This window comes from Pristis pectinata, chromosome 20 (assembly GCF_009764475.1).
Source record: "Pristis pectinata isolate sPriPec2 chromosome 20, sPriPec2.1.pri, whole genome shotgun sequence".
Lineage (NCBI taxonomy): Eukaryota > Metazoa > Chordata > Chondrichthyes > Rhinopristiformes > Pristidae > Pristis > Pristis pectinata.
In genome coordinates this window covers 12,948,107-12,972,707 of record NC_067424.1, presented here as the reverse complement: position 1 = coordinate 12,972,707, position 24,601 = coordinate 12,948,107, and the positions used below count along the sequence as shown (strand labels likewise).

Sequence of the window (24,601 nt, the reverse complement as noted above, 5' to 3'; positions counted from 1 at the left end):
TGGTGAGCTTTCTTGGCCGTGGCTTCTATGTGATTTGACCAGGACAGGCTGTTGGTGATGTTCACTCTCAGGAACTTGAAGCTCTCAACCCTCTTGACTCCAGCACCATTGATGTAGTCCCGATGAAGGGTCTTGGGCCGAAACGTTTATTTCCTTCCATGGATGCTGCCTGACCTGTTGAGTTTCTCCAGCACTTTTTGTGTATTGCTCCAGATTCCAGCATCTGCAGAATCTCTTGTGTCTCTGCCTTTGTCATTTTTTGTGTTAGAGATTGTGGACTTCAGAGGGACTATCAGAGTAGCTTGGGTGAGTAATTGCAATACATTTTATGGGCACTGCAGCCAATATGTGCTGACTTGCCATTCCACAAACTTGATAATGGTATCTTGGTTCACATTCCCTGTAAGGTACAGAGGGAGCGCTGCACGATCAAAGTTTTCATTATTTGGATGTGGAAACAAGACTCCATCGGCTCCCACACATAGGTGTAACAGGTTCATTGGTATCATTTTGAAGAACAGTGGATGAGTTCAGTCTGTTGTTCTGACATTTATCCTAACAACCATAAGATCACTGATAGGCTGTATGTGATAATGCTTCTTTGTGGGAGAACCTAGAAGTGGGGGTCACTGTTTAAAAATAAGGAGTTGTCCATCTAAGACAGAGATGAAGTGAAAATCTTTCTTGAGGGTCATGGTTCTTTGGAAGTCTTTCTCAAAGGGTGGAGGAGGTGGAGTCTTTGAATTTTTTAAGACAGAGGTAGTTAAGTTCTTGATAAGCAAGGGGATGAAAAGTTACTGGGGGTAGGCGGGAGTGTGCAGTTGGGGTTACAGTCATACCAGTCATGACCTTATTGAGTAATGGAGTAGGCTCAAGGGGTCGAATGGCTCACTCTGTTCCTAATTGGCATGTTCGTATTTTCATAGACGTATAACCAATATCATTATAAACAGAATAGTTGGATGAATTGGCTGTTGTACTTCCCTGTCTTGGTTATGTGCAAATTGCTGTGAGAGACAGAGAAAAAATGCTATGGTAATGATTTTTATTTCTTTCTTTTAAGATGAATCCTGGAATCTGTGTTTTGGAATACAGATGGGGTCTGAGTGCATTTCATTCAGATTCCTGAATGATTAAACAGTTTGGGATTGTTTGCTCTAAAGAAGCAAAGGCTGAGGGGTGACATATTAGTTAAGGAATATAAGAACAGGAGCAGGCCATTCAATCCCGTAAATTTGTACTATAATCTAAGCCTTAGGTGAAGCAGATCCCAAAATTGGAGCCTTAAATATGTCAGAGAGTTATACAGGACGGAAACAGGCCCTTTGGCCCATCGATTCTGTGCTGACCAACAAGAATTCATTTAGACTAATCCCACTTTATTCCACCCATGCTCCCATCAGCTTCCCCCAATTCTAAGCCTTACCTGCAGACATCAACAGTGGCTAATTAACCACTGACTGGTTGCACCATGGTCTGGTATGGCAATTTGAATATGCAAGAACATCACAAGCTACAGAGAGTGGTGGACTCAGCCCAATACATCACGAGCAAATCCCTCCCCACCATCGAAAGTATCTACATAATGCACTGCCTCAAGAAGGCAACATCCATCATCAAAGACCCCCACCATCTGGGCCTTTCCATCTTCTCGCAGCTACCATCGGGCAGGAGGTACAGAAGCCTGAAGTCCAACACCACCAGGTTCAAGAACAGCTACTTCCCTTCAACCATTTGGTTCTTGAACTGACCTGCACAATGCTAATCATTACCTCAGTATTGCCACACTTTGACCACTTTGCACTACAATGAACTTCGGTTTTCTTGTTTTTGTTCTAATTGTGTGCTTTTTTGTATAATTTTCTATAATTTATGTATAATTAATCTCTTCTTGTGAATGTTGTGTATCTGATGCTATGTGTCTATAATGCTGCTGCAGTAAGTTTTTCATTGCACTTGTGCATACATGTGACAATGAACTCAACTTTTTAGCTTTTTAACCTATCAACCTGCGCGTTGTGGGAGACACCTCGAACATAGAAACCTACGCGGTCAAAGTGAGAATGTATAACCTCCACCCAGATAGCGCTGGAGGTCAGGAACGAACCCAGGTCACAGGAGCTGTGAGGCAGCAGCTCTACATTGTACCATCCAAGGGAGTTAATAATAAAAATAATGAGCCTGGAACTTTCTCCCTCATGGTGCTGTTGAGGCTAACAGGAAAGGTGCATTTAAGGGGCAGATGGTTCTGCTGACAGGTTGAGATGAAGTAAAGCATGAGCAGGTTTACGTGAAGCACATCCAGTTGTCCAGAATAACCTACTTCTGTGCTGTGAATGCTGTCCAAGTTTATGTGGTGCAGTTTCTCAGACAAGCATGCTAACGTTCACCTGGATAAAGTGTTTAAGAATCCATTCCTGGTCTTGAGCACATAATCCAGAGGTGAGATTGCGAGCAATGAGCCAAATTGACAGTTCAAAGCACAGCTGAATATAAAGTAGGGAACTCTTGTAATTCTCAATAACAACATTGCTGACATGTAAGATGGCTCAGACAGCCACTGCCAGGGGCAGAGTGATGAGGAGATAATACTCTCACAAAATGAGTCATTGTGATCCAGAATCTCTCAGGACTATTCTATTATTTAGTCAGATTGAGAATTGCCTGAAAAGGTGGGGAAGGCAGATTCATTCATATGTTTGTAAAACTCAATTGAATAAATGGTTGGAAAGGAAACAGATTGCAGGGAAAGAGTTAGGAGGTGAAACTAATTGGATAGATCTTCCAAAGAGTCAGCACAGACACAAATAGTTGCATAAGCCCTTCCCACCTGATTGGCTCTTGGCACTGAGTTTGGCATTTGGGAGTAGATGAGATGAAGGCAAAATATGATTGGGAAAACAACACAGTTTAGAATAGATTAGGGCTGTGAAGAGAGAAATGGGCAAGGGATGGAAGACATATTAGTTAATGATGACTGGCAACACAGCTCTGTAACTTATGGTTTTAACTGGATAGATGACATCAGTTCATTGCTTCTGTATCTGACCCATTCCTGGAGGTTCTGTCACATGACCATCTACTTGCCAGTCCTCCCCACACAAGTGGAGGGGAGATGGTATGGGAATGGTGAAGGACTAGTGCTCTTCCATATTGACACCCAAAGACCTTCTGATGCAATATGCAGTCAGCCCAGCCACCCAATAGTGGTAGAAGGTAGAAAAGTATGCAAAAGGATCCATACCTTGAGGGACCTGATGGTGCTCAGAAGGTGGCAAGGGAACTTCTGCATTCTTATTTGCAAACCCAGATTGAAACAGGAGTGTCATCTCTGAGACCACAGAAATAGAGCAAGAAAGATGCCTCATCCCTTGACCATCCCTTCACTTCCAAACTCTAACTGGTAAGTGAGGTCTTATATCCCATAGCTCCCTGACCAAAGCTGGAAACAAGCTACAGATCAAGCATGGCATTTTGGTGTTTATGATCCACATGAACCTCCTTCCAACTCTCTTTGTCCTACTGGATCAATACATTTTTTTATTAATTTCTCTCTCTTGAGTGCATCAGGCTTCTCCTTAAAATTTGTGCTCTTTGCTTTGATTAACCCTTGTCATAAGGGAGCCTCATATTCTAACGGCAGAAGTTTTGCTGATATTCCTGACTAAATTTACCAGTAGTTATCTTACATTCCTGGCTCCTTGTCCTGACCTTCCCACAAGTACATTTACCCTACCATGGCCTCTACCAAATCACCCTTCAGACTCAATCTGTCTGAATCATAGAATAGTGTTGGGAGGCTGATGGTTTGTCTTACTGTTCAATGCCTGCTCTCTGGTGGGAATCTGTCTAAAAAAACACCTGCCAGCAGGAACGGGCTTAAAGTAGAGAGAGGGTAGAATCTTGGAGCTCGTTGCTGTGTTGAGGCTGGAGGGGGATGACAAATTTGTCTGTCATGACTTTTAATTTAGCCACTCAATTCTTTTAGGCCCATGGTGAGGGAAAGGTGTGAATTGCCATGGGAACGGGCTGATTGATGGCATTTACCTTTTGTGCTCTCCGCTTGTCTGCCCGCTGGTTCTGATGGTAGATTCTGCTGAAGTTGGAAACGATGACCGGGACAGGCAGAGCAATCACCAGGACGCCACTCAAGGAGCAGATGGAGCCGAAGATCTTCCCGGCAATTGTCTTTGGTACCATATCACCATAGCTACAAGAGCAACAAAGAGGGCATTTTAACAGAGCAACTCACTTCTTCAATATTTAAGATTAAGATTAAGATATCTTTATTAGTCACATGTACATCGAAACACACAGTGAAATGCATCTTTTATGTGGGGTGTTCTGGGGACAGCCCGCAAGTGTCGCCACACTTCCGGTGCCAACATAGCATGCCCACAGCTTCCTAACCTGTATGTCTTTGGAATGTGGGAGGAAACCGGAGCACCCAGAGGAAACCCACGCAGACACGGGGAGAATGTACATACTCTTTACAGACAGTGGCTGGAATTGAACCTGGGTCACTGGCACTGTAATAGTGTCACACTAGCCTCTAGAAATATATATAATCTAGAAATATATTCTATTTATTTCTTGAAGATAGTTATGCCTTAGCTCCTAACTCCTCAAAACCACACAAGTCTGGACCACAATGGAATATGCACCACTTGGCTAGTGGGGCCAGCTATTGCCACACTCAAGAAGGTTGACACTGACCAGCACAAGGCAGCACGTTTAATCTGCAGCCTCTTCACCACCATCCACTACCAGAACACTCTGGCTAGAACATGTACCGTTTACAAGATATGACCTGCTGAGGTATCTGTGAGGCATCTCAAACCCACATTCTCTGAGATTCAGAAGGACAAGGTCATCAGATGGCTGGGAATACCAGCAACTACAAATTCCCCTTCAAATCACACACTCAAAAAGTTTTTTTAAGTTTGTTCATTGTCACCAGGTCAGAATCCTGAAACCCCACCCAACAATACTGTGAGAACACCTTCACCATATGCACTGTAATGGTTCAAGGAAGGACCCAACACACCATTCTTAAAGTCTGGCCTTAATGATGATGTTCATACCCCAAGAATGACGACAAGTAAATCCATAAATTCATTAATCTTTGAGGGGTTATTTCCTCAGGATTTTCTTTATTAGGCTCTGCCTGCTCATACCATTCATCTACAGACCTATCCAGTCCTGGGGACCCCTGTGAGCCCAAAAGATGATGAATTTGTCTGAAGATTTTTACTAGTAGCTGAAAATATTGAATTTTGCCGAACAATGATAATAGCCGAAAAAACTCTCCCAAATGAACCAAAAATAAAAATAAAAAAATTCAGACCTCATCAATATACAAACTACCCCATACTGGATGCTATACCTCACTGGTCAATATCATTTACTCTACATATAAAGCACAGGAATTCCTTGAGTAGACTCCAATTTGAAACACATTCCTGGGTCTCTCCTATTCTGGATGTAAACTATCCAAAGTCCTCAATATGATTCTACCCCTTCTGAGGATGTGAAATATAACCCTGCTCTCTATTTTCATTACTGCCTGGTCTTATCTCTTCCTCAGATATGACAAGATCCTCATAGATTTTTGCTGGGATTCTAAGTAGGGCGATAGAATCATGACAGCTGCTGTGGTTTAATTTATAGTCTCTGATGTTCCTAGATTTTGTGTTAGCAGGAGCTGTGGCTTTAATTCAGCTCAGGATCCAGGTCGCTTGTTGACTGGGTTCTGACCCCCAATTAACAACAATTTGCCTTTTAAAAGCAAATTCAATGTCGAAACACCCTGTAGGTGTCTTGTAAGCTTTGTGTCAGTGTGCACATGCTTCATTTACATCTGTCAAAAGAAATTACTCCCATCTCCATTTCTCTGCTCCCCCACCACAATCCACCAATTACTTTTACAAATTCTGAAATTCTTTTGGTGACAGCTTTGAAATGATTGCTTTTGGTCTTGAATTTTCTCTGAATTTCTACCTTTGAACTGTGGTGGCATTGCAGGATTCAGAGATGTGCACAGAAACAGGTAGCTCCTTTGTTCTGTGTCACTCTATCATTCCCCATGCAACTTAGGTGCAGTCTACATGGATCTTAGCAGGGTTTCTGACAAGATCATGATAAGAACACATCAAAAAATACATAGAAGCAGGAGTAGACCATTTGGCCCCTTGTGACTGTTCCACCATTCAATAAGATCATAGCTTATCTTTCACATCATGGCCAAATCCTTATCCACTTGTTCCTTGAATAAGTAAAAGATTGTCATCATCTATCCTGAACGCACTCAGTGACTAAGACTTCATTATGCTCTTGGGTAAATAATTCCAAAAATTTGGAGTCCCCTAGTTGAAGAAATTACTTCACAGTTCAATCTTGAATGGCCAAGTGCTTATGTTGGACTGTGACCCCTGGTTCTAGACACACTAGCCAGGGGAAAAATCACTTCTGTTTCTACCCGGTCAATCCCCATAAGAATTTTGTACATTTCAAGAAAATCACCTCTCATTATTCTAAACCCTAGGGAGTACACGCTCAATCTACTTAATTTTTCCTCACAGGCCAAATCTGTCTTTTATCGTAAGTATATCCTTGCTTAGATAGGAAGACCAGAGCTGTATGCAATAATCCAAGTGCAGTCTCACCAAGACCCTATAAGATGACTTTACTCTTGTACTTACAAACCCTTGCAATAAAGCCCAATATACCATTTGTTTTCCTAACTGCTTGTTGTATCAATACATTAACGTTCAGTGACTCGTGTTCCTCTAAACTCCAATACCTTTCAGCCTTTCACTACTTAGAAAATACCATGCTTTTATATTTTTTCTGTCAATGTGGATGACCTCCACATTATACTCCATCTGCCATGTGCTTGCACATTCACTTAGCCTGGGCATATAGGAAATGAATTCTCTCTGCATCTCCTTACAATCAATACTGGCACCCAGCTTTGTTGGATATATTGTACTTGGTCACCTCATCCAAATGATTGGTATAGAACAACTGGAGACCCAGCATAGATCCCCATAGCAATCCATGAGTCACAGTCTCCCAACTCAAAATTGACCATTATAGTTTGGTCAGTAGTGTAAAGATCATGGGATCTTAGTAAAATGGCAAGTTTTGCTAAATAGCAGGAAGCAATGGGTCCTCATGGCTAGGTACCCCTGATTTTTATGGCGTATTTCAATGATTTTCACAAATGCATTATTAAGAATGCTGATGACATAAAAAATGGCTGTGGGGTTGATAGCCGTAGACAGGGATCAATGGGCTAATTAGATGGGCACTCAAGTGGCAGTGGAATTTTGCTCTGAGAATTGTGAGGTAGTGTTCATGATAAAGGCAAACAACAGGGGAATTCACAATATGTGATAGGATAGTTAGAAGTGCAGAGGAACCAAGTGACCTTAGATTACCTTTCCTTAGATCCCACAGAACAAGTAGGTCAGTTGGTTAAGAAGACACATGTGATGCTTTCATTTACTGGCCAAGCACAGATTAAAAGACCAGGAGGGAAAAGCAGGAACTGTATAAAACATTAATTAGGTCACAGCTACAGTTCTTGTCACCACATTACAGGAAGGATAACATTACTTAAAAGAGGGTACAGAGGTGGTTTAAAAGGATACTGCCAGTACTGGAGAACTTCATTTGCAAGGATTTATTTCACCTTCTTTGATTTGGAGAGAGAGGTAATTGAGGTGTATAAAATCACAAGGGACAGAGATGTTCTTTACGCTCCATTCTTTTGTTCATCTCTGTTTCCTATTTTCTCTGTCCACCTATTTGCTCTCGCTGGCCTCATCTTCCAATCTCTGAATGCAGTTGCAGGGCCAGGGGAGGTGGGGGTTGGTGCTGAGATTTCTATGTGAAATAAGATAGTGGTCTCTCTGTAATCTAAAATTATTCATCGCTAAGCCATAAGATCTATTTGATACTTGTATAGTTCATATACCAAAGGCTGTGCTTTTCTGCAGAAGGTCCATCTGGCAGAATGATGATTTTACTCCTCTTTAGTGGAAGCCATTAACCACACAATCAGATAATCTCTCCTTGTCCTCACATCTGACCAGCCCTCTGACAAGAGCTTGGCTCAGAGGGACTCATACAATTCTCTTTGCCTCTGCTTACATTATGTGGAAACTTATAATAAGAGTTTGATAGGTTTTTCCAGGGACCTGAGCAGAAAATCTAGGCTTATGCTCAAAATACACAGGAGTTATTTCAAAGAAAAACACGTGAGTTCTCCCCTAGAGAAACAAAGGGCTGCAGATTCTGGAATTTAGATGAAAAACACGATGCTGCTGGAGGAATGCAGCAGGCCAGGCAGCATCCGTGGAGAAAAGCAGGCGGTCAACGTTGACCGCCTGCTTTTCTCCACGGACGCTGCCTGGCCTGTTGAGTTCCTTCAGCATTGTTGAGTTCTCCCCTGTGCCCCTGGTCAATATCAATCCCTCCACTGATACCTAAAAGTCACAATGAGCTGAACCTGACTTGTGGCTCACACTTGCCCCCATGCACACTGAACCTTTCGTGGCTCCGTGGGTTCCACTGTGGGTCTCACTGCCTCCCCTGTTCTGTGAGGCAGTGTGATCCCCAAATGGTGACTAGGAAGCAGGTGGCAATGAGTAAGACCACATGGACCACTTTGATGGCCTTCTGACAGCTTATGCTATCAAAGGCCTTTTCCAGTGTTTCCAAGTGCCTCTGATGATCAGTGATGTGCAGAAACAGTTGAACAACATATAAATAATTAAGTACATTAGAATTATTAATGATATATTAAAATGTAATAAATTATGTAGCTGATGTGAATTAATTAAAAACATTCTTATTTATTACTACAAAGTAAGAGAAAACAAGTGACCCACCCGACTTATCTTGTAAATGAAGTTCGCCAATCCTGTTCAAAGGATGGGGCTTCAATAGATGTATCAGCACTGGCTGGCTTAAAACTGGAGGCCCCTTGATTCAGTTCTATAGAATACCCCTGGGCTCAGCGGCAAGTGACAAGTGCATCTACATCTGACATCTAACGTGTTTTGTACCCCACATTGCATGTGTGTGAATCTGGAACCCACCACCATGCATACTAATTACCATGGAACCACTGTGAGAGCGATCTGCCTATTACGAGGTCGTTTTCCTCATGGTTGCTTGTGGGATCTTGCTGTGCGCAAGTAGATTTCCTACTTTCCTACAGCACAACGATGACTGGACTTTACCTCAACTGTCTGCAAAGCATGCTGGGATATCGTGAGGCCATGAGTGCTTTCGTAGAGTGGTTCTAGGGATGAGGAATTGCAGTCAAAAGGTTAGACTAGAGAAGCCAGGGTTGTTCTGCTAGGCGCAAAGAAGGTTGAGAAGAGATTTGGTGGAGGTCTACTAGATACAGGGGATACAGATTCAAAGTGATGGGCAAAGGTCACAAGGGGATTGTGAGGTCAAACCTTTTATGAAGAGAGTGGTTTGATTGTAACTCACTGCCTGTGAGGGTGATGGAAACAGTCAACAAAAGAACATAAGAATGTAAGAAAGAGCAGAAATAGGTTACTCAACCGCTCAAACCAGTGCCACCATTCAGTATGATTATGACCCAAATGCTCCATGCCCATAACGACATAAGAAAAGATGAGTGGGAGTAGTCAATCATGCTTTCAAAAGGGAATTGGATAGGCACTGGAGAGAAGATAATTTACAGGGATGTGAGGACATTGCAGGGAATGGGATTGACAGATTGGTTTACAAGGAGCTAAAATGAACTCGATGGACTGAACAGCCTCCTATGGTGTTGCAACAATTCCAGTATTCTATATTTTGTTGCCAGCATTCCTATTATTTATAGGTCCCTTGTCTTTATTGTGGCTTTGAAGAGGAATTTGTATATGATAATAACATGGGCTCATATTGCAATTTTTCTTAACAAAGACCAACTGGACACATCACTCACTCAGGGTATGTTTGCATCTGATTCATTGTTACCTCTTCTGCATTCTTTCAAAGTTGCTTTGCTGTCATGGTTCCTGGAGCAATCTGTTTCTTTGTTCAGTGCTGCTCTTCCTGCATTGTCCATGTGAAGTAGCACTGCTTGATTTATTTTAACCCTTACCTTACCCAATTCCACATTATTCAGTGTCATATCAAATACTTGACAGGGGTGGTGGATGTAATATTTAAGATGGGGGAATAGCAAGGTGGACCATTCGACTTACTTGTATCTCTTTGTCTTACAAATACCTTTTGTCAGGATATTCCTGGGTTTTATTGAAATTAGTAAGGTCGCATTAACTACCCTCTCCTTATAGAGGCTGTGCATCTAGGATAGTGAATCTGTACTGTTGAACATCACACCTAACACCAACAACATCTCAGAAGTATGGGACTGGATTCATGTGTGGAGGTGAGAGGCTGTGGCCTTTGATGGACAATTGGGTTTTCTATTTATTTTGGTCTCTTTCGAGGTTTTTTTTTTCAAATGCTCATTGAAAATGATCAGATTTCAATTTTGGATATTTTGGGTTGTAAAAGTACAATATAAGTAAAGAAATAAAAGCAGAAAATCCTGGAAATGCTCAGCTGGTCAGGCAGCATCTGTGGAAAGAGAAACAGAGTTAACTCTTCAGGTTGAAGAGTCTGATGAAGAGTCTTTCATCTAAAATATTAACTCTGTTTCTCCCTTCCAAGATGCCGCTGACCTGCTGAATGTTTTGCGTCATTTTCTCCTTTTATTTCTGATTTCCAGCATCTGTAGTTTTTTGGATTCTCATTTTCTTGAACTGCTTTGTTCCTTGTGAGACTCTGTTGTGTTTATCACCTTGAAATCAGTGGCTGCACATCACTGACTGAGGCCACAAAAAATTGCTATGGCACTTGCTTCCTTTTTGTTTCTGAGAAATGCAAATGGTTGATGGGTGTGTTGAGGGTTTTGGGGGGGGGGGTGGTTTGGTGGATGTGTATGTGTCATGGAGTTGCTGGATTTGATTTATGCGGTAAAATTAAGGAGAAGAAGGCATATCCAGTATCTAGTGGCAGCCACACCTGAATTGTCATGCATGAAAAATCTTGTGCTACTGGACCAGTTACCCAGTCAGCCTAGTTTCTCATCAATTCTGTTAAGCAAATCAACAATCAAGGTGTGTGTGGTTTCAGTTTTCCAGTTTGAGCCCCAAGAGCATTCAGTTGAGAAATTAGCTTATAAATGTAATTTTAATCTTAAATAAAATCTTAAACTAAACAGTTCAATGTCATTTTAATGTTAATATTCTGTGTGGTTAAGCAAGTTAAATGCACAGTGCTGCTTAATAGCTCAAGTCCGGAAACCCTGACTAAGCACCTACACTGGACAATGGAGGGTGTGGAGAGAAAATGCATTGGTATCTATCTTGGTTCATCCCTAAAAGCTCGATAGACTATTTTTCCTAGAGTGCAGATTGGTAAATAAAAGTAATGAGTAGATCTGCAGGGAGCAGCTTGTAACAAGTCACCACATTGCATCTTGAATCTTGTAGCCAATCTTATAAAGTTTGGAGACATATAAAGTATGGAGGCAAACATCAGCTACAGTTGGAAACTCATCAGCTCAGTCAAAAAAGCCCTATGGTCCATCCAAAGGCTACTGGTCTTATGGCTGAAACAATGTCCACAAGCATGTGTAGTGAATGATAGTGCACTCCAGGATACTTGACTAAACGCTGTTGGATGTATTTAAATGAGGTGCAGCAATACAAAGCTCGATTGGGAAAAGGCCACGACGTAAGACTGTTGTCTAATCCTTTGTAAGATATTAGAGTTTCTGGTCTATATTTTTGTGTTACTTAAAAAGGGTTTGTTCAAAAGAAATGCATTTTTTGGAACGGCACTGGCAGTGATATCTGTCTTTACGTGATATTTGTGTATACAGTCCGTCCCTGAGTAACAGATGGGTTCCGTTTTACAGATGTCCTTAAGTTGATTTTGTCCATGTTGGAAAATACACAAAAATCACTAGATATAATAATCATACCTCCACAGTATTGCAATGAATGACATCAAAAGCACTTATGACTAATAAGAAAGAAAAATTACTAAAAGTGGAGAGAGAGAGAGAGAGGAAACTAATTCTGTTGTCCGTAGGAACGAACATATGTACGTATATTGGACTTTTGAACTTAATGATAGAATGTGAGCTTATTTGTATGTACGCGTGTCCATAAGTTGGACATTCATAACCTGGGGACAGCTTATATACAGTATGTTTTAATGAAATTAAAAACATGTATACATATTTGCACAATCCTTTAATGAGTGACATAGATTGTTCAGATGTATTGGAGGAACCTTATTTAACTGCAGCAAAAAACAAACTGCAGGAGGAACTCAACAGGTCAGGCAGCATCTGTGGAGCAAAATAGACAGTCAAAGTTTCACGGTGAACCCCTTCATCTGGACTGAATCTTCTCAAACTCTTCTCCTGTCAGGAACTTTGTCAGAAGCACATATTGAGAATTTAAGAACAAACCAAACTACACCTCGTGGGTGAAACCCAACACAGGGAAAGTGAATTTGTCAAACTGAGCTGAAGTCGCAGAGATGCCAGGCAGGGGAGGTAATGGCAGGAGTAGCCTTATTTAACTGCTATAAACAGTTGGCAGCTTATCTTCCTGAAATAGGAGCTCCTCCAATTAATCCACTCCAAAGACTTCACTGGATATAAAGGACAGCTCAGCGGCACAGCTAGTGGAGCTGCTGACTCACAGCTTCTGTGACCCAGGTTCTATCCTGATATCCGGTGCTGTCTGTGTGGAGTTTGCACGTTCTCCCTGTGACCATGTAGGTTTCCTCCAAGTGCTCCTGTTTCCTCCCACTTCCCAAAGTTGTGCAGACTGCTAGGTACTTAACCACTGTAAATTTCCCCTATTATGTATGTGAATGGTAAAATCTTGGGGTAGTTGATGGGAATATGAGGAGAATAAAATGGAATGAGTGTAAATATGTGCATGATGGTTAGAGCGGACTCGGTGGGCCAAATGGCCTGTTTCAGTGCTATATGATTCTATGTTTACTAAAACTCTTTCAAGTGTTCTGAAGTTTTCAAAAGCACTTTGTGAGAACACGTTTCTTTCTTTCATCCTCTTTCCTTTTTGTTTTAATTGTTTTCTCCAAAATGTATTATTTTAAAATTTTTTGCTGCCTCTGTGTAGAGGGAGAGATTCAGTTCTATGGATTGGCTGTGAGTTCCTCTCACTGGTAAGAGTAACAATGGAGAAACCACCATCTGCTGGCTCTGCTCATCCCTAAACACTTGCAGCTGTTGAATACTGATCAGCCTGTAATACCTTCCCTCTGCTTTGATCCCTTTTACAATTTAATTAATGTTTACACAGAGCACAGTTGACATCATGTCTAAAAAAAATGTACAAAAATTAAACTTCTGTTAAAATGATTTTTCCCATCACTCACACAGGTGAGGTGTGGTGTGTCACACTGTATCAGGAGCTCCTGTTTGGGTTTTAACTCAGACCCAATGGATTTGCATCTCAAGATCATCTTGTGTTTAAAAGGAGCGAGTGGGGCGGGGGCATTAATGGTGGGTGGAGTCACTCTGTGCTGACGGTGGCAGCTAATGTTGAGGTATGGCAAAGTAGGAAGTAAATGTTGGTCCAATAGTTCAGGACTAATTATTCTGGTAATTATCATCCAATTCCTGACCTGGGGGTTTGAGAAATTGTCTTGATAGACGTTTCTAAGTCTAACACTTTATGGTTAATTTGGTAACTTTGTCCTTTATTTAACCTTGTCCATTGTGGAGCATTTGCTTACACCATTAATGGGGCTATTGGGATAAACTTATGGTGTATTTGTGAAAAGTTATCCCTTATGTGATGAGTGGGTATATTGCCCTTTTGTATTAGTGAACCCTTGCAATTTATAGGCTATTTGGGTAAGCTTGCCCTATGAGTGGACATATGTCTGATATAAGCAGACCTGAGGATGGACGTGCCCTTTCCTTGAAACTTTTTTTGCTGGGTGGAAGTGCCATTTGGTTGTCAAGTCAAGGGATGTGGATCTCTCTTTGGCATGAGAACCTGGTATCATCTCTTTAAACAAGCACATTCATCAAGAAGGCCTTGGATACAGAGCAAAGCTCCCATTACTTCATTTCAACCAAATGCCTCAATCTAGCCTCAGGAAAGAGTGATTCATCTTGCCAACTCCCACATTAGCCATCCTGTGTCCTATATGAGAGAAATTACTAATGACTGCTAAACTAAATGTGGCTTTGTCTCGTTGGGAAATAGACTTAGAGCACATTGAAACAGTTGGTTTACTTTTTGACTTTTCACAGGATCAACCAGGTACTTTGTTTGAAGAGAGATGCAAAAGGCTAACATTGATCCATTTTGTGTGATCTGCCTCTTTATCTCATCCTTGAATGAGATCTAACCAAAACAAAAGGGAACAAATCTACAAATGACTCAGTCGAGTGAAATAAGATAACAAAGTGCTGAAAATACTTAGCAGATCAGGCAGCATCAACCTGCTTAATATTTCCTGCAATTCCTGTTTTCAACCATCTACTGTATCTTGCTTTTGGATTACAATCTAATAAAAGTTATTTCTGTCCTTGGTCTGTGCTGAGCTGTTGACTTAGGCCAAGAAGAAATGTAGTTACTGCCTTCAATTCTTGATAGCCAAGGAAGAGAAGAATCAGACAAGGTTACTATGCTAATCAGCTGGTACACTGTTGCAAACCTGCAATAGATTTGACTCTTCCAAGACTTGAAGATAAAGAACAAACACTTGAATGAAGTGTTACAAGTTTCCTCGGTCCATGGAGCTGAAGGAATAAGCAGCACCATTTGGAGAGGATGGGTAAAGTTTGATAAGTTCAAAAGTGTATTTGAGCAATACCTCCACCACTCACCATTAACTCATGAGGGAACTTGAAGGTTCTTCTTGGACTGGAGGTACTTTGATCGGCTGGGTAGGGGATTCACTGAGTCAGGTGACTGAGCCAGTCCAGAAATTTGAACTTATCATCTTCAATTATCAAGAAAGTGCTGCACTGTCAGATTTCTCATTGGTCAGATCACACTGACCAATGTAAATGTTTCCCCAGCACCACTTCAAAGAAGAGTAGGTGAGTTCTCTTGGTGTCTTAGCCAATATTCACCCCTTAAATCAACACATAAGCCAATTATCTAATTGTTATCTCTGCAGGATTATGCAATTCATAATTTAGCTACCGCATTTGAATTACTTTTTTTCCTCTTCCTTCTTTGTCTCTTTCACAAGGGACACACAAGGAGGATGACTCCACCTTCTTGACCATGAGCAGAATTTTAGATAAGTTTAGTAATGGGACATTCTTGGTAGGTCCCTCCCGTCCAAATTCTTGCTGATCCCATGTATCCTATGAGTTTAAACACACAATGATTGAAGAGCCTTCCTGCGATCCAAGGGGAATATTGGGCCTAACAGTTTCAAAGTAGTATCAGATATATGTAAAGATAACACTGCAAAGAAAATCCATATGGAGGGTTTCTAAGCAATGAAAATTTGAATATCAGTAAAATAAAATGTAATACAAACATAAGAAATATCAGTTATGCTCAGTGCCTGTAATCTTCCAAAACCTGTTTTTATTTGTCTCTAGGCTTGGTTTCATGGAAATTCTGGGATATTTCATTTGTTAATCTGCAATTGTGTTGCAATATTAGTACAATAAGGTTTTGAGCTTCATCCTTTGTCATGGCTGGTAAGACTTTATCTGAATATCCAGCTCATTCAGTCACCTTTTATTGCATTCCTTTCCAATTGACAGAGACATTTCTATCCATCCTGTAGTATCTGCAGTGCTGATACTCATGGTTCAGCCTGGGTTTCATTTAATTTGGCCTGTCAACTCTCACTTCATTGGAATTGGAATCACTCAAAGGTATAGAAGCCTAATGCTGATGCTTTGCATCCTTATATTTCAGGGGATCTGCAGACTTTTTCAATCATAGTTTCGGCCTTGTCATTGTCCTGGCTCTGACCATTGGCAGGTGGTACCCAGGTGCCCAAATGCACTCACTGGGATTCACCTTATCTCTATTCATCAGTCCAGCAAAATGAAGGTACTGCAGAGGTTGGATTTGTGTACTATCTCATACAGCACATGAAGCAATCATTTTACATGGAATCACTGGAGGTGAATTCACTACAGGCCAGAGGTGCAACTGGTCCATGTTGATATTAATGCTGCACATTGCTTACATCCAGCTTAGTTCATTTTAAACTACTACCTTTTATTCCCTTCTGCTTTACATACCTGTCCACGGGAAAGGATAAGTGTCTTATTCCTTACTTATTATGACACAGATATGTTAGGGCTAAGACTCTTGCAAATTTCTACAGATGTACGGTGGAGAGCATTCTGACTGGTTGCATCACCGCCTGGTATGGAGGCTCCAATGCACAGGATCAAAAGAGGCTGCAGAGGGTTGTAAACTCAGCCAGCTTCATCATGGGCACAACTCTCCCCACCATCAAGGACATCTTCAAGAGGCGGTGCCTCAAGAAGGTGGCATCCATCATTAGGGACTCTCACTACCTGGGACATGCCTCTTCACGTTACTACCATCAGGGAGGAGGTACAGGAGGCTGAAGACCTACACTCAGCTTTTCCGGAATGGCTTCTTCCCCTCCACCATCAGATTTCTGAACGGTCCATGAACAGTACCTCATCATTCCTCTTTTACACTATTTATGTATTTTTGTAACTTAGAGTAATTTTTATGTCTTGCACTGTACTGCTGCTGCAAAACAACAAATTTCACGACATATGACGGTGATAATAAACCTGATTCTGATAGTATTAGCTAGTGGCCAATCAGGCCAATGCCACTCCCAGCAGACTCATCCCTTCAGTCCCACCCCTCGCCGCCTTATGCCCAGGTAGCCCTACAAATCCCCTTTGGTTCTTTTACCCCTTACCTCCACAAAGGGCTAACTTACAGTTGTTACTTAACCCCCATCAGGCAGGATGGTGAGGATGAGGATATAGCGTCAGGCAGGAATGTAAGAGCAAGAGGTCAGGGAGGGGAGGCGGTGAGGGTGAAATATCCGGCAGGAGGGAGAGGGATTAGGCAAGAGGGAGAAGGGTTGTAGAGTGATTGCGAGGGAAGGAAGCACAAGGATGAGGGTGAGGGAACAGGCAGGAGTGTGAGGGGTCAGACGGGGTGTGAAAGTGAGGGATGATGTGTTGGAGGAGACACTATGTTAGGTGGACAGTGTTGAGGGTGCATGAACTATGTAAGAGAAAATGTACACACAATAAAAAAAATTCTGAAGTGATTCAATTGTGAATTCTGGCTGTGTCCCAGTCTTCTCTGTAAAATGATAAATAGATTGGATATGTCTCCTTAATAATCATCATATAATGTATTGCAGATTCCTGGAATTGGTTTGGTAAGAGTACAGATTGTTCACAGAATGTGAGTTTTAATATTCTTCTCCACACTGGAGTTCAGAAGTATGACAGCTATCCACCAGCCCTGCCTTCTCAGCGACTTACCTGAGATATGTGCTGGTGCTTTCCATTCCCTTTCATTGCTTTGTCTTAACGTGATGATTTAAGCTGACATCTGACCCCTTCTCTCTCAGCACTATATCGCCCTGATATATATCATTATCAGGGCGATATAGGGCTGAGAGAGAAGGGGTCAGGTGTAGCCTCGTAGAATTGAGTCAGTGAGAGCATTAAAAGAATTCTATATCCCCAGCTACCTCATTTCAGGGAAGAAAATCGTCCATTAGCTCTTCAGCATTAAGCTTCTTCGATTTATTTTTTATGGATCAGAAATCAAAGCTTCAATTTTGGCTGACCAAAAATAGTTCAGAATCAGTTATGGATCTTGGTGTGGAAGCAGCATTGTCAGGGCCATCTTTTGTATTGACTGTCAGGAGCATGTAGCTCTTAAAACAATGACCTTCTCCAAACTGGTGCAAGAAAGAACAAACTTGACAACAACCTTTCCCTCAATGTCAGCAAAACAAAAGAGCTGGTCATTGACTTCAGGTAAAGAGGTGGTGTACGTGCACCTGTCTACATTAATGGTGCTGAGGTCAAGAGGGTTGAGAGCTTCAAGTTCCTAGGAGCGAACATCATCAATAGCCTGTCCTGGTCCGATCACGTAGATACCATGGCCAAGAAAGCTCACCGGCACCTCTACTTCCTCAGGAGGCTAAAGAAATTTGGCATGTCCCCTTTAACACGCGCCAGCTTTTATCAATGCACCAATAGAAAGCATCCTATCTGGATACATCATGGCTTGGTGTGGCAATTGCTTTGCCTGGGACTGCAAGAAACTGTAGAGAGATGTGGATACAGCCCAGCACATCACGGAAACCAACCTCCCCTCCATGGACTCTGTCTATACCTCTCGCTGACCTGGTGAAGCAGCCAGCATAATCACAGACCCCACCCACCCAGGTCATTCTCTTTTTTCTCCTCTCCCATCAGGCAGAAGATACAGGAGCCTGAGGGCACGTACCACTAGGCTCAAGGACAGCTTCTGTGATAATACTATTTCCTTATATGATGAGATGGATGCTTGACCTCACAATCTACCTTGTTATGACCTTTCACCTTATTGTCTACCTGCACTGCACTTCCCTGTAGCTGTGACACTTTACTCTGTATTCTGTTATTGCTTTTACCCTGTACTACCTCAATGCACTGTGTAATGAATTGATCTGTACGAACAGTATGCAAGACACTGTACCTCAGTACAAGTGACAATAATAAATGAATGCCAATACCAATAACATTTTGTCCCACCCTCAGCAGTCCCAAAATATTTCACAGACACTGGATTTTCTTTCACATTATTGATCTTTACCTGTTGGGCCTTCAGGGATTCCCCTTGAAATTTCTTACTGATTGTTGTCACTAACTCTTAGGGTGCAGGTCTTGTTTCTGGAGCCAACATGCATTGGTTGTTCTGTGAAGTGATGGGGGACCTTCTAATTGAATTATTCTAGCTAATCTGCTTCAGGAGGCTGAATCACACATCGACCAGGTTTCCTTCCCTAAAGAGACATTGGTAAAGCCAATGGATTTACACAATCCGTAGCCTCACCGACACTTATGTAGAGGCAGATGTTCATTTCCGACACACCTATTCTTTCCAAATTAATGTACTTTTGCTGTCAGTCATAATGGAATTTGGATGCAAGTTCTTCATGTCCATATTTCTAGTTCACCATTCCAGTGTACCCAAAATCTAATAGTTTGTGTACATGTCCAACTTATAAAATGAACCAAATGTGATTTGTTGGCCCCATTAGAATAAAAAGAACAGTCTGTTTTGATTTTAAGCACAGTGCAATACTTTGTGTCTTCACAGTAGAATGTGATACAGTTCCAACTCGCTTTCTTCAGTGTTAATTGTAAAATCTGAGCCAACATCAGACTCCTCCCCCACATTAAATTCAAGCATAGTCCACTTTCTTTGCCATCTCCTAGTAACCGTTTCAGAGGAATACCAGTAGAGGACTTGGAGCAGGCCAGCTAGCCCTCCAGATTATGCAGTTAGCCCATTGAATAAGGAATGGCAGAGGGGGAGAAAAGGTTGCCTCTTTCATAAACATAACCTTAAACAACCTTAATAGAGTAATGCATCACGTGAGGGGTCTATTAATCGCAACAAGCTTTGTCAGTTCACAAATCCTGATTCAACTCACAAAACTGCTGCTGAAGGAACTATATCAGGAAACTATTCAGTATTCATGAGTGATAGACCCCAGCTGGCTCAGACCTTTGTTCGTTCTTGAGCACGAGAGTAAGTCACAGTGCACAGTATTTTTCAGAGTCATTGGCTGCACAATTGGTGTCAGCCATTGCTTGGTGAGTTGGCCCCAAATGAAGAGAAGCTAACATTATCGCTGCAGCACAGAAACTCAGATATACCCAGGGATGCATGAGGAAATACAAAACAGAGGGACTTTGCAGGGAAAGTAGGTTGAAACTTGACTGGGGAGAGGCTTTGAGTTCTTGGCTAATTACCATTCTCCAGGCAACAACAGCTGTAGGTGAGGCAGCAGACTATAATTTCAAAGAATGTGGTATCTTTACAGAACCATTTGAGTCATTAAGTAATATTTTTTGTTATACATTCCAGGTTCTGGTTACCTAAGGTCTGCATCACCTTTGCAGTTATTGGAATCAGGATCATTTATAACGTGAAGTGTTTTGTTAGATAGGGAGAATCTATTTCCATTGGCAGCAGGGTGAGTAACTAGAGGACACCTATTGGTAGGGAAGAAGGGAAGGAGAAAAGCATTTTACACAACAAGTTGTTGCAATCTGGAGTGCACGGACAGAAAGATGGTAAAAGCAGTTGCATTAGTAAATTGGATAAATATGAGTAAAATTGCCTAACCTCACAGTGGTTGCAGAAGGCAGGTCATCACCGTTTTCTGAAAGGCAATTAGGATGTCAGTGATACCCACATCATATTAGTAAATCAATTGAAAATAAAATTATCGTAGCTAGGGTTTTATTTGTTTGTTCACAGGATGTGGATGCTGCTTGCAAGGCCAGCATTTATTATCCACCTTCAACTAATCCCCTGAATTTAGTGGGCCATTTCAAAGGGCAATTAAGAATCAACCAGGAGACACACGAGAGACTGCAGATACTGGAAATGTGGAGCGATGCACACAAAATGCTGGAGGAACTCAGCAGGTCAGGCAGCATCTCTGGAGGGAAATGAACAGTCAACGCTTTGGGCTGAGACCCTTCATCGGGATTGGAAAGGGTAGAGGTATAAAAGGGTGGGGGGGGGGGAGGGGGAGGAGCACAAGCTGGCCGGTGATAGGTGAATCCAGGTGAGAGGGGGAAGGTAGGTAGGTGGCGGCGGGGGGTGGGTGAATGTGGGAATGATGTGAGAAGCTGGGAGGTGAAGAGGCAAAAGGCTGAAGAAGATGGAATCTGACAGAAGAAGGTCAGTAGACATTGGAATAAAGGGAAGGAGGTGGGGAACCAGAGGGAGGAAGGTGTGGGTGATGGGCAGGTCGTGAGGGAAGAGGAGGGGAAAGAGAAGGGGTAAAGGGGCAGATGGATAAGGGAAAACAAAGTGGGGGGGACGGGACACAGAGGAGAGTGTTTATTTCGCTCCATAGATGCTCCCTGACCTGCTGAGTTCCTACAGCATTTTGTGTGCGTTACTTAAGAGTTAACCACATTGGTGGCTCTGGATAGGCTGGACAAGTTAATTTCAGTTGGAGGATTATAAATTGAATAGGCATCTGAGAGAATAATTTGTTGGACAATAAGGAAGGTGTGGGGCAATGGGATCATGAAGGTTGCTCTACCAGAAGCCGGCATTGGCTCAATGGGCCAAATGGCTTTAATCTGTGTTCTAAGCTTCTATGAAACCATGAGATTATTTGGATACTGGATGAAATAAAAATAGTTAATGTACTAGAAGGACAGATGGTACTTAAAGTAGGTGAATTGTCCAGACCACAGAGTTGTACACTGGGGAACATAAAGAGTTGAGGGAGGGGGCCTAAGTAGGCCAGAAACAAGGATAGTCTTCAATCCTCCTTAGATACAGAGATAATGGCAAAGACCTGGAGGATGGCTCATGTTATACACTTGATCAAAATAAAGTAGGGAATGCTAACTTAGCCACATGTGTAGCATTGGTAGGGAGAAAATCCTGGGAAACACTCACATGTACAGTATATGCAGGGACTAATAAAGGAGAGCCAATAAGATCTGTCAGAAGTCAATTCTATTTGGGCAATTTGATTGTTTGATTGGACTTTTATTATCCAGATGGAATGATCTGGATGATGGAATTGCTATCTACATGGATTGACAGAGGACTTTTGATGAAATATTGCCTGTTAGCCTTGTTGGTAAAACTGAACCCACTGGGTTAATAAGGGGCAGTAGTGGTTTGAATAAGAAGTTGACCAAGGGAAAACAGGTGTCTAGGAGTTCATCTCCAATCTGTAATATTCGCTACATAATAGTTGGAGTGCACTTTACTTTAGGAATCATGAATAAATGTGGTTTTACCTGGGTTAGGTCACACTAGCGATAATTTTTGGGTAAATCACTGGCATTGGGGGATTGGCCCATGCACTTCTGTGTGCAATTCACCGTAGCACAGCTGATGCTTTCTCCACATCAGACACCTGATGTGGTCACAAGTCACGCACCCCCTGTGTCTTCAAAAATGTGCAAACAGTGTGCAATGAGCAGTCAAGAGGTGGGGTCCAAGCATCTATCACATACATTGGGTACTGACATTGAACTTAATGCATTTGACAGTTTGCAATATTTCATCTTGGTGAATATGAAGCTGAACAAGGCAGCTGTGTCCAGGCAGGCAGCATTTCCACCTCTGATCCATGTGCTTAAATCCCACTCCAGTGACCTAAGGGCATCAACCAAGCTAACGTACCATGTGCAGGACTGAAGGAGTGCTACACAGCCAGGTGAGCTGTCTTTCAGATGAACTGTTAAACTGAAATCCCCTCTACCTTCTCAGGTGGATATAAAATTCTCAGTATTATTTGAAGAAGGGTCGGTGAGTTCATAGACTGATAGAGTCATAGTCATAGAGTTGGACAACATGGAAATGGGCCCTTCAACCCACCACGTCCACACCAATCTTTTTGCCCATCTACAGTGATCCCATTTGCCCACACTAGGTCTGTATCCTTCTATGCCTTACCTCTTCATCTGGTACCCAGGCCAATATTTGGTTCTCAACCAACAGTGCTTTAAAAAAGAATGACTCAATCGGTATTTCATTTCTGTATGGGGTCTATTGCTGTGCGCGAATTGGCTGTCACATTTCCCTACATTATGAGGGTAACTACATTTCAAAGGTAGTTAATTGGCTGTGAAGTGCTTAGAGATCATGAAAAGTGTTATGTATAACACAGAGGGAGACCTGTTGCTTTTCAGTTCCAGAAGATGACAAGTGAATGAATGGTTTCTTAGTTGAAGGGTAGCCACTTTACACATTGAAAGGTGGTAAACTATCAGAGCAATGGTCTTCCCTAACCTTCCATTGAATACTCTTTTAGATCCACAGAGGATCTTGGTTTAACATTCCATCTGAAGGATGCTACCTGTTAACATAGAACTGCTTCAGTTCTGTGCTTGAATGTCAGTTTGGAATAAATACTCATTCCTGAGGATTGTGCTTGAACCCATGACCTCCTGATTTCGAGGAGAAAAGACCACCACTGAGACAAGCTGATACCGAGTAGGAGGAAGTGCAATGTAATCACGTTATATTGTTTTCAGAAGCATGACACAGTTCTCTGAAAATATTATGGCCTTGCCGTGTTGATGGGCACCCCACAGTTCCTGCCAATGTTTCTGTCTGATCCAATTAGCATTATCATTTCTTATTCCTTTATGTCTTGTTCACTAGCACTCAGAGTGGAATTGGAGAAGTCTCTTTTCTTTGTCGCATGGATGTAATTTTAATAAGCCCTGTAGCCTTTACAACCAGTGGTGAAGAGATGCATGTGTGTGAGAAAGGCTGCATGTTCCAAAACGCGGCACATTGATGGGTTAACCCTTTCATAGTCAGTTTGAGAATTATTGGATAGTAGGAAACCATTCAGCCCACTGAGTTTTCTACAGCACTTTTGGGTGAATTCCAGTTAGTCCCACCTACCCTTTCTTTTCATTATCTTTACAATTTGCTTTCCTTCCCAAGTCTGCACCTAATTATTTTTTGAAAGCTAATTACTTATCGGGCAATGCATTCAAGCGCTAACCGTTTGTATGTAAAAACATATCATTTTTGTTCTTTTGCCATTTGTCTTAATTCTGTGTCGTCTAATCATCATCCCTTCAGACAATGGAAACAGTCTCTTTATTTAATCTCTTTGTTCATAATTTTAAATATTTTAGCCTTCTCTGCTGTAACCTTCTCCAGCTCCAGCTCCAGCTTCTCGAGTTTATCCATAACTATAGTCTCCTATCCCTGAAATCATTCTGGTACTTCTCTTCTGTACCCCCTCTGAAGCTGTCATGTCTTTCCTATAGTAGGATGCCCAGAATTAGACACAATATTCCAGCTGAGACTGAACTAATACTCTAAAAAGATTTAGCACCAGTTCCTTCCTTTTATGCCTCTCTTTATAAAGCCCAACATTCCATCTGCTTGATTAATTGCTTTGTTAATCTGTCCGATCACCATGAAAGATTTCTGTACAAATAAGCCTGGGTCTCTCTCTTCCTGTGCTCCTTTCAAATTTGTACGATTCAGCTTACATAGGCTTTGTTCATAGTTATCAAAATGTTTTGACTCACACTGTTGTGTTGAATTTCATCTGCAAGCGTTCTCCAATTCTTGGAGTCATTTTATGTCCTCTTGAAGTTTATTACTAACTTCCTATAAGCTTGCCAAATTTCCTAGTGTTATGTGACTTGTAAGTTTCAAAATTGTGGCCTAAACCTTAAAGTCTTTAACATATGTCAAAAACAGCAGAGAACGTGCACCGATCTCACTGAATGAAACTTCTTGCCTTTTCTACTGCTATACCCACTCCCCTCACCACTGATTGAGGT

At 41.8% G+C, this 24,601-nt stretch overlaps 1 protein-coding gene across 4 annotated transcripts in view; it reads right to left on the bottom strand.

Annotated features, from left to right (window-relative positions):
- kcnd3 (potassium voltage-gated channel, Shal-related subfamily, member 3) overlaps window positions 1-24,601 on the bottom strand; it is a 263,355-nt gene that overhangs the window by 34,422 nt on the left and 204,332 nt on the right. For all 4 annotated transcript variants that reach the window (XM_052034811.1, XM_052034813.1, XM_052034809.1 and 1 more), the window contains exon 3: window positions 4,048-4,210. In XM_052034811.1, coding sequence (XP_051890771.1) covers window positions 4,048-4,210 — 163 coding nt within the window. The remainder of the gene's footprint in view (window positions 1-4,047; window positions 4,211-24,601) is intronic.